The sequence below is a fragment of the Galeopterus variegatus genome, unplaced genomic scaffold (assembly GCF_000696425.1).
Source record: "Galeopterus variegatus unplaced genomic scaffold, G_variegatus-3.0.2 Scaffold1774, whole genome shotgun sequence".
Lineage (NCBI taxonomy): Eukaryota > Metazoa > Chordata > Mammalia > Dermoptera > Cynocephalidae > Galeopterus > Galeopterus variegatus.
The window spans coordinates 221,593-234,239 of record NW_007727885.1 but is presented as its reverse complement, the minus strand read 5'-3'; the positions used below and the strand labels follow the sequence as shown (position 1 = coordinate 234,239).

At 57.6% G+C, this 12,647-nt stretch overlaps 1 protein-coding gene across 2 annotated transcripts in view; it reads left to right on the top strand.

Annotated features, from left to right (window-relative positions):
- COL2A1 (collagen, type II, alpha 1) overlaps positions 1 to 10,830 on the top strand; it is a 31,469-nt gene extending 20,639 nt beyond the window's left edge. For both annotated transcript variants that reach the window (XM_008578856.1, XM_008578854.1), the window contains 25 exons: positions 266 to 319; positions 563 to 616; positions 850 to 894; positions 1,051 to 1,149; positions 1,379 to 1,486; positions 1,794 to 1,847; positions 2,160 to 2,213; positions 2,592 to 2,645; positions 3,013 to 3,066; positions 3,326 to 3,433; positions 3,926 to 3,979; positions 4,429 to 4,482; positions 5,263 to 5,424; positions 5,604 to 5,711; positions 5,955 to 6,062; positions 6,418 to 6,471; positions 6,618 to 6,725; positions 6,918 to 6,971; positions 7,112 to 7,219; positions 7,464 to 7,517; positions 7,961 to 8,068; positions 8,418 to 8,706; positions 9,175 to 9,362; positions 9,498 to 9,740; positions 10,246 to 10,830. In XM_008578856.1, coding sequence (XP_008577078.1) covers positions 266 to 319; positions 563 to 616; positions 850 to 894; positions 1,051 to 1,149; positions 1,379 to 1,486; positions 1,794 to 1,847; positions 2,160 to 2,213; positions 2,592 to 2,645; positions 3,013 to 3,066; positions 3,326 to 3,433; positions 3,926 to 3,979; positions 4,429 to 4,482; positions 5,263 to 5,424; positions 5,604 to 5,711; positions 5,955 to 6,062; positions 6,418 to 6,471; positions 6,618 to 6,725; positions 6,918 to 6,971; positions 7,112 to 7,219; positions 7,464 to 7,517; positions 7,961 to 8,068; positions 8,418 to 8,706; positions 9,175 to 9,362; positions 9,498 to 9,740; positions 10,246 to 10,392 — 2,523 coding nt within the window. In that variant the 3' untranslated portion in view covers positions 10,393 to 10,830. The remainder of the gene's footprint in view (positions 1 to 265; positions 320 to 562; positions 617 to 849; positions 895 to 1,050; positions 1,150 to 1,378; positions 1,487 to 1,793; positions 1,848 to 2,159; positions 2,214 to 2,591; positions 2,646 to 3,012; positions 3,067 to 3,325; positions 3,434 to 3,925; positions 3,980 to 4,428; positions 4,483 to 5,262; positions 5,425 to 5,603; positions 5,712 to 5,954; positions 6,063 to 6,417; positions 6,472 to 6,617; positions 6,726 to 6,917; positions 6,972 to 7,111; positions 7,220 to 7,463; positions 7,518 to 7,960; positions 8,069 to 8,417; positions 8,707 to 9,174; positions 9,363 to 9,497; positions 9,741 to 10,245) is intronic.
- The last annotated feature ends 1,817 nt before the right edge of the window (positions 10,831 to 12,647 follow it).

The window sequence follows — 12,647 nt, the reverse complement described above, 5'->3', positions numbered from 1 at the left end:
GGGGTGGGGACAAGAGGCCCTCAGGCCCATTTAGTGATGGAGCTGACAGTCTTGGATCTGGGCTGCAGACGTACCCTGCACGGAAGCAGGGTGTCCAGGAGGCAGTGGCCCCCATGCTGGTGGAGAGGAGTGTGGGCTGCTGACTGGCTGGTGGTGCTGGAAGGCATCTGTCCTGCCTGCCTGCTGACTGCCCCCAGCCCCTCCAGCTGCTGCCCGCAGGTTCTCTGGAGCACTGGCACAGCTCACCTTTTCTTTTCCTCTGCAGGGACCTGCTGGTGAACGAGGCGAGCAAGGTGCTCCTGGGCCATCTGGCTTCCAGGTAGGTGGCTGGACCAGGCTTTCTGTGCAGTCTCTACCATGCCCACGGCACTCTGGGGCAGCAGCAGCACCCTGGGCAGATGGGCAAAGGCCCCACCCATCTCACGGGGCGCTAGGGGACTGAGGCTTCCTTGCACCCTGGTTCTCGCTGCTGCCTCCTGTGGGTCTGCCCTGTGCTGTGCCTCCCTGAAGGGCTGGGCAGCAAACTCGATCCTTTACTAATGCTTGTTACTGTGGCTTCTAGGGACTTCCTGGCCCTCCTGGTCCCCCAGGTGAAGGTGGAAAACCTGGTGACCAGGTGAGTGGGGCACTCTTTGAGTCTGCAACCTGTTAGATGGGGAGATGTTTTTTGATGTCTAGAAGACAAGGGCAAGAGGGTGCAAGGAGCCCCATGAGGCCTGGGAATGTCCCGGACCCCCTCCCAGCTCTCCACAGGTGACACAGTCTGCACTCAGTGCTCTATAGGAGGGATATTTAAGGGTCAGGGACATAAAGCCTTTGCCCTCTCACACATCCTTCTTTGCTCTCCAGGGTGTTCCCGGTGAAGCTGGAGCCCCCGGCCTCGTGGGTCCCAGGGTGAGTGTTCTGTAGGCCTTGCTGGAGGGTCTCCTTGGGGCCTGCCCTCTTGCTGTTCAGTTCTGCCAGCACTTCCCAGCACCACAACCCTCCCTCTTTCCCTGGCCTCCTCCCCCATCGCTCCTGCCTGACTGCTCCTTGGTGTCTCTGCCACAGGGTGAACGAGGTTTCCCAGGTGAACGTGGCTCTCCTGGTGCCCAGGGCCTCCAGGGTGCCAGGGGCCTGCCTGGCACTCCTGGCACTGATGGTCCCAAAGTAAGTGAGGCCGAGTCTGGCAGGGGTCTTCTGGGCAGCCCTAGGAGGCCCCGCGGAGGGGAGGCGAGGACAGGGAGGGGACCCAGGAGGAATGAAGGATAGGAGGAGGGAGGTCTGAGCAGGAGAAGGGAAGGAAAGAGGGGTGGGGCCCAGGTTTCCCAGGTTCCTCGCACTGGGGTCCTGGGGGAGGTGCTGCCCACCACACATTCCCTCTTGCCTCCCATCCCAGGGTGCATCTGGCCCAGCTGGCCCCCCTGGGGCTCAGGGCCCTCCAGGTCTTCAGGGAATGCCTGGTGAGAGGGGAGCAGCCGGTATCGCTGGGCCCAAGGGAGACAGAGTAAGTAGCAGGCTTAGTGTGCCTGTCACCAAAGCTGCGGCTCTGCCACGTTCCTACCTGCCACTCACTCCCTTCCCCCGCGGTACCTCAGTCCCAGGTCTCCCTCCCGAGGAACTTGGAGGCCCCCCTTCCAAAGCTCTCTGCCTTTTATTGACATCCTCTACCCCTTCCCTCATCTCACTCCTGTTACTCCTTGTCACCCACCCTGAGGCCACAGCCTTTCCCTCTGGGGCAGGTCTGAGCCCTCCCTGGAGCCCCAGCCAGGGTGGAGCACCCTGCTGAGGCAGCTGGTTTTCTCTCCCCCCAGGGTGATGTTGGTGAGAAGGGCCCCGAGGGAGCCCCCGGAAAGGATGGTGGAAGAGTAAGTGAATCCTGGTTGCAGGACCCTTGGGGGCTGGGGTGGGGACAGATAGAGGGGACCTCATGTATCTCTGGCCCTGTCCTCAGGGGAGGGAAGGTGGGCAGGGGCCTGGGCAGCATGAGGGAGTTTCTGGTTCTGTCTCAGTCATGCAGCTGGCCGGCTGCAGGGACTTCCCTGTCAAAATGGGGGCCAGAAGGTGAGCAGGAGCTGTGGGGACCGTGGGAGGATGCGCCAAGGTCCCCTGGGTGTGGGGCCCCCAGAGCCTAGCTCAATTCTCCCTGTCCCCCTCACCTCCACCTTCTCCCTCCCCAGGGCCTGACTGGTCCCATTGGTCCCCCTGGCCCAGCTGGTGCCAACGGTGAGAAGGTAAGTGGCAGCTCCCTTTCCACTCTCTAGCCCACCTCACCACCCCAGACTGCTGCAGCTCTCCTGACTGCCCACCTCTCCTCACCGCCCACCTCTCCTCACAGCCCACCAGGTGCTGCAGGGAGTGAGGGGTGGGGCTCTCTAGAAGCAGGCTGTGTGCCTGTCGGGTAGAGCAGCTGGCCTGGGGCAAAGTGTGTTCTCGATGGCCCTGAGGAGGGTGCAGGAGTGGTCCAAAACAACAAGGAGAAAACTGGCTGTGGGTGGGTGGGGGCCCGGAGCCCTTTACCATCATCAGGGCCTTCTGGATGCACTTTGCCCTCAAAGGGCCCCACTCTGATTCCCCACCTCCTCATCCACGGCTCTTCCCCCAACCCTTAGGGAGAAGTCGGACCTCCTGGTCCCGCGGGAAGTGCTGGTGCTCGTGGTGCCCCGGTGAGTTTCTGCCCTTTTGAGACTGGCTCTGCCCTCTGCCCCTGGGAGCCAGGAAGCAGGCCCTGCAGGCAGCCTGGCACTGTCTCCCTCCCTGCCCTTTGGGTATAGAGGTGGGAGGAGAGATGGGAAAGGAGGGGAGAAGGCATGCCACCCCCATGATGGCCTTTGGATCAACAGATCCTCTGTCCAAGAGAAGCTTTCTGGCCCAGGTCCCTTCATTTACGACTAAGGCTACTTTCAGATGCCTTCTCTCTGGGGGTTACTGGGCACAAGGCCAGACTGGGCCAGAGGGGCCCTGGGCTCTCAGGAGGGAGCAGAGCAGGCACGCAGTGGGTCTGACCTCTCCCTGGGCCCCCTTCTCCCACAGGGTGAACGTGGAGAGACTGGGCCCCCCGGACCTGCTGGATTTGCTGGACCTCCCGTGAGTGTCTGTCCACCCCCGTTTTACCCCCTCCACTCAGGCCAGCTCCACACCGCCATCTGAGGGCATCTTCCAAGCTGTGGGGGAGGGGGGAGATAATTTAAAGAAGAGGTAATATACTTCATAATAGTAACCCTGTCTTAGACCCAATTTTCAGGCCTAGGTAGACACACACACACTCAAGGAGTCCCTGGATCTTTTGGAAGAACCTCCAGGATCTGGCTTGCCCTCACTCATCTGCCCCCCGTGCCCATCACAGGGTGCTGATGGCCAGCCAGGCGCCAAGGGTGAGCAAGGAGAGGCCGGCCAGAAAGGCGATGCTGGTGCCCCTGGGCCTCAGGGCCCCTCTGGAGCTCCTGGGCCTCAGGTGGGTAACGCTGAGCCCCCCAGACTGTTCCCATGAGGCAGGGGTGGCTGGTGTGGGAGGAGAGGCCTCAGTGGACTGCACACACAGAGAATGGCTGAGAGGTCTGGGGGCACCCCACCTGTCAGTCAGTTGGGAGGTTGGTGGAAGGAGCATTCATTGTGTGAAATAGGGCTTTGGGGGACTGACACAGAGCACAGTGGGTCTCCACTGACGACAGACAGCCAGGACAAAGCAGCCATTCTCCTGGGGAGGGAGGAGGTGAGACACCGGGACTGGCTCCATGGACACCCGACGGGCTTCTCCTGGAACACGAGTTTCCTTTTGTCGGGGGTGGGCAAGGCTGCCTGTGACAGCTTCTCCAGGCTGGGATTTTAGTGCCAAGCAAGCTGTCTTTGAAAACCTTGCCCTCAGGAATCCATTGTTGGGGCTCAGACAGAACCCGCCGCCCTTCCTTGGCCACTGGCTCTCACTGTCTCCCTCTTTCCCTCCCAGGGTCCTACTGGAGTGACTGGTCCTAAAGGAGCACGAGGTGCCCAAGGCCCCCCGGTAAGTGAGGCCCCTCCTACCCCCACCCCCTGCCTCAAAGAGAAGGTCTGGCCCCAGATCCCCTGCAGTGGGTGGTGTTCTGGGGTTCACCCCACTTCCTCCTTCCTTAGTCCTGCTTGTGCCCCTGGCCACTCCTAAGACCCTCCCACAGCCAGGTGGGAGAGATGGTGCCTCTCTCTATTGGGTGCATCGTGACCCCAAGCCCCGTGGCCCTCGGCTCAGCCCCTGGCTCAGCCCCCCGGCAGGAGCGGGAGGCAGAGGCGCAGTGCGTGCCTGGTGCTATGGCCAGCCCTGGCAGCCCTTCTCCTTACCAGCTCCCCTTGCTGCTTTGTAACCCTCACCCCTTTCCATGCCCGCTTGAGGCCTCCCCCATGCCCCGCCCTGGCCAGTTTGATTCTTGAACCTCCTGAGAGACTAAGGTATTTGGGGGCTCTCCTCTCCTCACACAGGGAGCCACTGGATTCCCTGGAGCTGCTGGCCGCGTTGGACCCCCAGGCTCCAATGTAAGTGATGCTCTGGGTCAGTTCCTACCTTCCCCCCAGCAAGGGAGGCACAGGCAGGTGTTGCAAAGTCTGGTCCAATTCCCCCAACAAGGGTCCAAACAGCTCTTACCCTGGGAAGAGCAGCTACTTGACCATGGGGACCTGTCACCCTGTAGACAGCTGGACTGGGGAGTATGACCCTGCTGTTGGCCATGGGCAGCCTTTCCTGCTGGCTTGTGTGTGACCCTTCAGATTTCTGGTTCAGTGGGCAGGACAGGGCTGGCGTAATTACTCATCCTGGACATATACTTCTTGAGCATGTTCTGAGCACCTGACTCTGTGCTTTATAAGAAAGCCACAAGTCCTAGATCTTACTCTTAAGGAGTTTGCAGTGGAGGGAGCAGAGATGATGAAAAGTCACTCGGCTCACCAACACCACGTACGGAAGGAGCAGGTGCCGGGGGCAAGCAGAAGGCTTAGGGGTTGGAGGAGCAAGGTTGGAGCTGCTGCTTGAGGATGAGGGACTGAGGATGAAGGGGAGGAGGCAGGAGGGATTCCAGGTAGATGGGAAAAGCAAAGCGTAAGGCTGAAGAAGCCGGGGCTGCTGCCCAGAGCTCTCCCAGGGGAAGGAAGATCAAAGAGGCGGACTGGAGTTGGGGGAGGGGACTCAAGCTGCCTTAGTGTGGGGAGGTGGGGAAGCCCCTGGAGGGAAAACCGCTGTCCCTGAGGCTTCAGTGGCTTCGGCAGCCTAGATAGGGAAGGGTGAGATGAGTTCTCACTTCCTGCATTTGCTCCTACTAGGGCAACCCGGGACCCCCTGGTCCCCCTGGTCCTTCTGGAAAAGATGGTCCCAAAGGTGCTCGAGGAGACAGCGGCCCCGCTGGCCGAGCTGGTGACCCTGGCCTCCAAGGTCCTGCTGGACCCCCTGGCGAGAAGGGAGAGCCCGGGGATGATGGTCCCTCTGTAAGTCCCTCACCAGGCCCGTGCCAAGGTCCCTGGGAGCAGGGGCGTGAGAGGCTTCTGAGCTCACAGAGCATGGAGTGCGAGGGGCAGGGCTTGGCAGGGGCTGGGGAGGGGACACAGAGAGAACTGCACTGGCTGGGCTGCTGTGTCAGTTCTCATTTCTCACCTTCCTCTGCTAGGGTGCCGACGGTCCTCCAGGTCCCCAGGGTCTGGCTGGCCAGAGGGGCATCGTTGGTCTGCCTGGGCAGCGTGGTGAGAGAGGATTCCCCGGCTTGCCTGGCCCATCGGTGAGTGAGGGATGCTCTTCCCTCCAGCTGAGCTGGGCCCAGCCTGGCTCAGGCTGAGGATCTTGGCTCAGTGCTCTTGGTGCGGTGGCCTTTCCTCTGCGGGGAAAATGCCACGCTGAGGCTTCCACCCACTCAGCATCCTTGGAACTGTCCCTTTGTCAGCCCTTTCCCCTGCAGGGTCAGTAGGGACCTGGGCAGGTTGCTTAGCAGGTGCATTCATGGTCCTTGTCTCTGTCCCTCCAGGGTGAGCCTGGCAAGCAGGGAGCTCCTGGTGCATCTGGAGATCGAGGTCCTCCTGGCCCTGTGGGTCCTCCTGGCCTGACTGGTCCTGCGGGTGAACCTGGACGTGAGGTGAGCAGTAGGATGGTCCCCTGGAGTGGCCCTGACTAGGGAGAGGAGTCCCATGCATCTCTGTCCCAGGCCAACCAGGCCACATCTGAGGCCCTGGGAAAGGGGATGGCAGGGACAGCTGTTGGCCCAAGAGCCTTGGTGCAATGGGAAGGTCATGGGGGAGAGAGATGGGCACAGAGACCAAGAGCCGGGCACATAGGGAGGATGGCAGGTAGAAGCTCAGTGAGGAAGCTGTAGCTCCATATTATCAGTTGTGCAGAAGGAAAGAGGCCTGGGCTTCGAAGGGTGGATGGGGGAGCAGGTGGGAAATGGGCAGGAAGCAGCTCTAATCATATTCTTGTTTCCCTTTGCCCAGGGAAGCCCTGGTGCTGATGGACCCCCTGGCAGAGATGGCGCGGCTGGAGTCAAGGTGAGTTTCTGGGTGTTTCTGTGGGTGGTGGAATGGGGAGGACATTGCCTGGGGCCGAACAGGTCAGCCTGGGGTGGCAGGATGGAATCAGGGTCTTGCCTTCAGTGCTTGCCTCTTCTGGAACATTCTTCCCTCTCTCCTGGCAGGGTGATCGTGGTGAGACTGGCGCTGTGGGTGCTCCCGGGGCCCCTGGGCCCCCTGGCTCTTCTGGCCCCGCCGGCCCAACTGGCAAGCAGGGAGACAGAGGAGAAACTGTGAGTGCCCTTAATCCAGCAGAAGTCAGTGGGAGGAGGGTGGCCAGGTGAGCAGGGAGCATCTCCATATCACCCTGCTCTGCACAGGGGGACTGGAGGCAGCTCCTGGGTCCAGGTGGTCTCTGGCAGATGCAGAGGCGGACCACCCTGTGCTGCCTTTTCTCTCATGCCATTTCCACTCTCTTCTCACAGGGTGCACAAGGCCCCATGGGACCTGCAGGACCAGCTGGAGCCCGGGGAATCCCAGTGAGTGTCCAAGCATCCTGTGCCAGCTCCCTGACAGGGCAGGCTTGGAGGACAGCAGAGACCTGTGGCTCGGGTGGGACAGACAGAGGGCCCCTGTCCTGGCCCCAACTTGACCCAATCCATGTCTGTCCTGTTCCCAGGGCCCTCAAGGCCCCCGAGGTGACAAAGGAGAATCTGGAGAGCCTGGCGAGAGGGGACTGAAGGGACACCGTGGCTTCACTGGTCTGCAGGGTCTGCCCGGACCTCCTGTGAGTGTTGCTTCCTGCGTGGGGCTCCCCAAAGCCTCTTGCTGCTCAGAGCTCACATAAGTTTCCTATGCTCCTAAGACAGCTTGAGGTCATGCCAAGAAATTTCCAGGACTTCCAGGACAGGGTTGGATGGAGGAGGAAACGGACAGGGAATGGGGGTGGGACATACCTGGTCTCCAACTCCCAAGATATACATATAAGTGCCTGTGCTAACTTCTGCCCTGTGTCTCTTCCTGCTACACAGGGTCCTTCTGGAGACCAAGGCGCTTCTGGTCCTGCTGGCCCTTCTGGCCCTAGAGTAAGTGAGATGGAGCTGGGAGGGAGTGAGCCCTTTCAGAGAGGTGGGCAGGGCGCTGCCAGGTGTTCCGATGGAGAGGGAAACGTTGCTGCTTCTGGGGAAGCCTTGGGCTCAGGGGTCCTTACTCAGCAGCAGGGTGGGACTGTCTTGGTGCGACTATGGCCGCAGAAGCACTTGAAGTCACAGTGACCATAAGATGAACAGGAGAGCAGTCTCAGCTGTCAAATCCCCTGGTAACAGGATTGTACGAGGAGGATCTGAGGCGTGTAGGAGAGCGATGGAGCTATCCTGCTGGTTCTTGGCCAAATAGAGACCAAGTCAGTGTTTGACAACCGAGCAATGAGAGAAGGTGGGGGCAGAGTGGCCAGTGCCCCAGCGACTCCACAGCCTTCCCCAAGGTGGCCACTCTCTTCTCACCACCTCTTCTCTCTCCTGGCCTGTAGGGTCCTCCTGGCCCCGTTGGTCCCTCTGGCAAAGATGGCGCTAATGGAATCCCTGGCCCCATTGGTCCTCCTGGTCCCCGTGGACGCTCAGGCGAAACTGGTCCTGCTGTAAGTGTCCTGACTTCTTCCCTGCTGCCTGAGGTGTCCTCAGCATCTGGGAGGCTTGAGCTGTCTGGTGCTCAGGGCCTCTTTTGGGGCATCGGCCCGCAGCTACTGGTGATAGCACCCTATCCTGAGATTTCCTCAGAGGTTCTCAGGGCCGATGAGTGCTGCTGGGAAAGAGAAAGATGGGCTAAGGAAGAAAGGTGGAACATGCTATGGTCTTCTTGATCCTGGCAGGCTGCATCCATGCCTCGTCCATGGCACTGAGGACACTAGTACATTCTGGCAGATGGAGAAGGACACAGGATGGGCACCTCCTATGATTCCTGGCTGATCTCTCTGTTCCCCACTCTAGGGTCCTCCTGGAAATCCTGGACCCCCGGGCCCTCCAGGTCCCCCTGGCCCTGGCATCGACATGTCTGCTTTTGCTGGCCTAGGCCAGAGAGAGAAGGGTCCTGACCCCCTGCAGTACATGCGGGCTGACGAGGCAGCTGGTAACTTGAGGCAGCATGACGTCGAGGTGGATGCCACCCTTAAGTCCCTCAATAACCAGATCGAAAGCATCCGCAGTCCTGAGGGCTCCCGCAAGAACCCTGCTCGCACCTGCCGGGACCTGAAACTCTGCCACCCCGAATGGAAGAGCGGTGAGCCTGGAGCCCTGAGGGTAGGGAGTCAGCCCACTGGGCCTGGCCATCTTCAGCAATGAGGGAGGAGACACCCCTCAGTGCAGGGCAGAGCCAGGCCTGGCAGGTTCTGGCAGGTGGCTGCTCCCATTTCACAGCAGAGAAGCTGCAGCCCTGACACCTGTCCTGCCATGACTGCATGGCAGAAGTGACTTCAGGGTAGATGCCATCTACTAGGCGGCCACTGCTGCTGTCCTTTTTGCTTGTGTGTACTTCTTTAGTGCTGGACTTGCCCATCCAGATCTCCCTGCCCCAGCATCCTCCACCCCTCGTCTGTCCTCCATTCAGGCCACACATGAACCTCACACGCTGCTCCCCCCCTCTGGTGTCGCTGGAGACCTTTCTGTCTCTCAATCAGGTCTGGCCCTCCCAGGCATTTGCATCTGTGCCTGTCTGAGCCCCGTGGGGTGCTGCCTCTCCCCTCTGCAGGAGACTACTGGATTGACCCCAACCAGGGCTGCACCTTGGATGCCATGAAGGTTTTCTGCAACATGGAGACTGGCGAGACCTGTGTCTACCCCAACCCTGCAAATGTGCCCAAGAAGAACTGGTGGAGCAGCAAGAGCAAGGAGAAGAAACACATCTGGTTTGGAGAAACCATCAACGGTGGCTTCCACGTGAGTGCCCGTGTGCTCTAGGCCAGACACTGCTCCTCAAACTCTTTCTCCTCTATCCCTGCAAGTTTAGCACAGCCCCTGGTCCCATTGAATCCTGGCTCCCAGGCCTCATACCTCTTCTCTCTGCCCCAGCAGTTCAGCTATGGAGATGACAGCCTGGCTCCCAACACTGCCAACGTGCAGATGACCTTCCTACGCCTGCTGTCCACGGAAGGCTCCCAGAATATCACCTACCACTGCAAGAACAGCATTGCCTACCTGGACGAAGCAGCTGGCAACCTCAAGAAGGCCCTGCTCATCCAGGGCTCCAACGACGTGGAGATCCGGGCTGAGGGCAACAGCAGGTTCACGTATACTGCCCTGAAGGATGGCTGCACGGTGAGTGGGGCTGGCTGGAGCGGGGCCGAGGGTTGGCTGTCAGCAGGTGACATAGTCCTGAAGTGACGGGATCATCGGAGACGTGAGTTTGTGGGGTTACATAGGGAAGACAGCTGAGTGACAGGTGAGGGAGAGAGACACGTGTTTTTTTTCCTTCCCCACTCCCCTGGCTCAGGGGAAATAAGACCCTACCCAGCGTGCTCAGTGACTGTCGTGGAAGCGTTCAGACAATGTGTATGGGTGTACCTCTGAGACAGAGTTAAGACGGGATCACAGGCGGGGAGCTCACTGTAGGGACTGGGGAAGGAGGGGAAGGAGGGCCCTCTGCTAAGCATAGGAGCTGAAGCAGAGAAGTCTTTGGCAAGCCCAGAGGAGGTCTAGGGAGCCCCAAGTGTGGCTCATGCTTTGTGAGCTATGGGGCTCTTCAGGTTGCCCATTTTGGGGTCCTGGGCAGCTGGCACTGGATTGCAAGGCATCCACTGAATCTCCTCTCTTTCTCCCTTAGAAACACACCGGTAAGTGGGGCAAGACTGTCATTGAGTACCGGTCACAGAAGACCTCACGTCTCCCCATCATTGACATTGCACCCATGGACATAGGAGGGCCTGAGCAGGAATTTGGTGCGGACATAGGGCCTGTCTGCTTCTTGTAAAAACCTGAACCCAGAAACAACACAATTCATTGCAAACCCAAAGGACCCAAGTACTTTCCAATCCCAGTCACTCTAGGACTCTGCACTGAATGGCTGACCTGACCTGATGTCCATTCATCCCACCCTCCCACAGTTCGGACTTTCTTCCCTCTCTTTATAAGAGACCTGAACTGGGCAGACTGCAAAATAAAATCTCGGTGTTCTATTTATTTATTGTCTTCCTGTAAGACCTTTGGGTCAAGGCAGAGGCAGGAAACTAACTGGTGTGAGTCAAACGCCCCTTGAGTGACTGCCCCCAGCCCAGGCAAGAAGACCCCCTTCAGGTGCCGGGCGCAGGAACTGTGTGTGTCCTACACAATGGTGCTATTCTGTGTCAAACACCTCTGTATTTTTTAAAACGTCAATTGATAATAAAAACAAAAAAATTATTGGAAAGTATATATTGACTTGTGCTTTGTTCTTGTTTTTTTTAAAATTTTTTATTGGCATATTCATTGTTACAAACCATACTTATTCTTTATGCCCCTTATCCAATCACTCTCTCCCCCTCCCCCCTCTCATAACCATAGATTTGTTCTCTCCATCTGATAGATTAACTGTTCCTCTGTTGGTTTGTTGCCTAGATGATCTGCCAAGTACTGAGACAGGTGTGTTTTCTATTAGTCCTGGACTCTGTAGGCACGACCCAATGGTGGTCCTAAGGCCATCAGCTGTTGACTTTTCAACTGCGATGAGGACGCTGAAGCTACAATGCCTGCTTTAGTATCCTCAAACAAACACAACCTGCCTCTTTAGTAAACCTTTGCACTGTTTACAGTGGTGAACTGGGATCAGAGACCAAGATTTGGGAAGGGAGATACAGCATAGGGATGGCCTTGCTCTTGAGTCAACACTGAACACAGCTCTAGGGCACATTAGAGAAGAGGCATGAGCTGAGGTGAGGGAGTGGGACCATGTGTGTGCTGCATCCTGCTGGGCAAGAGATGGGACATACTCCCCAGGAGGTGGGGGTAGAGAAGGGGGGACGAGGGCAGGGGAGTGACTCCTTCAGGGTCCATGATAAGTGCACGGGATCAGCCTGGATGAACTATTTGCATCTTTCTGTAAGAATTTTAGGTCAAGGAGAGGTAGAAGAGTTAGCCCCTACCCCACACCCATATCCCTCTTTCTGGCCCTGTCCCTCTGGACCCCAGTCTTCCCTTCCTGGGTCCACACTTAAAGCTCCCAGGAAATTCCTCTGAACACCAGACTTAAGAATGGACAGCGTCCCACTTCTCTCTACTATCAGGTGTGCCTTGTTTTCCCAAGACTTGGGTATGACTGGCAAAAATGAGCAAGATGTTCCCTTCCCCACTAGAGGGCCACAGTTCTAGTGACTTGAGAAGCAGGAGACACAAAACCGATCAGAATCAATGACAGCAGTATTTTGCAAAACAAATTTCGAAAGATATTTGGCCTGGCTAAGAAACCAGAGATCCATCCCTTTCTCTGCCCCTTTCTCCCATGCCTGGTCCGCCCTCCTCTAGATTAAGGTGGACAGCTTCTCTATTAAATAAATAATAAAAAACAAACAAAAGACACGTTTGTTGGATTTGTTTGATATAAACTTAGGTGAATGAAGTGTATATTACCAGGGCTAGCTCATGACAAAATAAAGGAGTAAAATAAAATATGGTAATTAAACCACAGAATAGCTATCTCATAATTTAAAACAAACAGCGCTTCCACCTACCGAGAGTGCTGATGAGGGAAGGGGAGAGCAGGTGCGGTACGAGGATGCTTACGAAAGCTTAGTGAGTTCAGTTCCAGCCCATCTATCAAAGGAGTCCATACTGCTTCCTTGCTCACACAACTCCCCACGACTGCGTCACAGCTACTAATTCCAGATAAGGTCGTTCAGTAGATTGTGACCATCAGCTTAGACCTTTGCAAGAGAAGTCCCAGGATATTAAGGATATCCTCGCAGCCTGCCCACTTCCTGGGTGCCTAGCCAAACCTAGAAATAACAGCAGCTGCTCCATGTGTAACCTCAAGTGAGCCACAAGGAAGCGCCCAAGGGAAGAGTGGGAGAGAAAGCCCTGCATCTGCCTGTGTCTGTGTCAAATCTAAGTGCACCACTCTGGCGGGTGGTGCTGTGCTACTCACTGCTGCTCCCTTGTCCCAACCTGGCCCAGAGGGTAAGGTGAGGATAACCAAGATTATTTCTGCCCCAGGAGAGAGGAAGAAGGTCTCTTCACCCAGAAAAACCTGCCAGA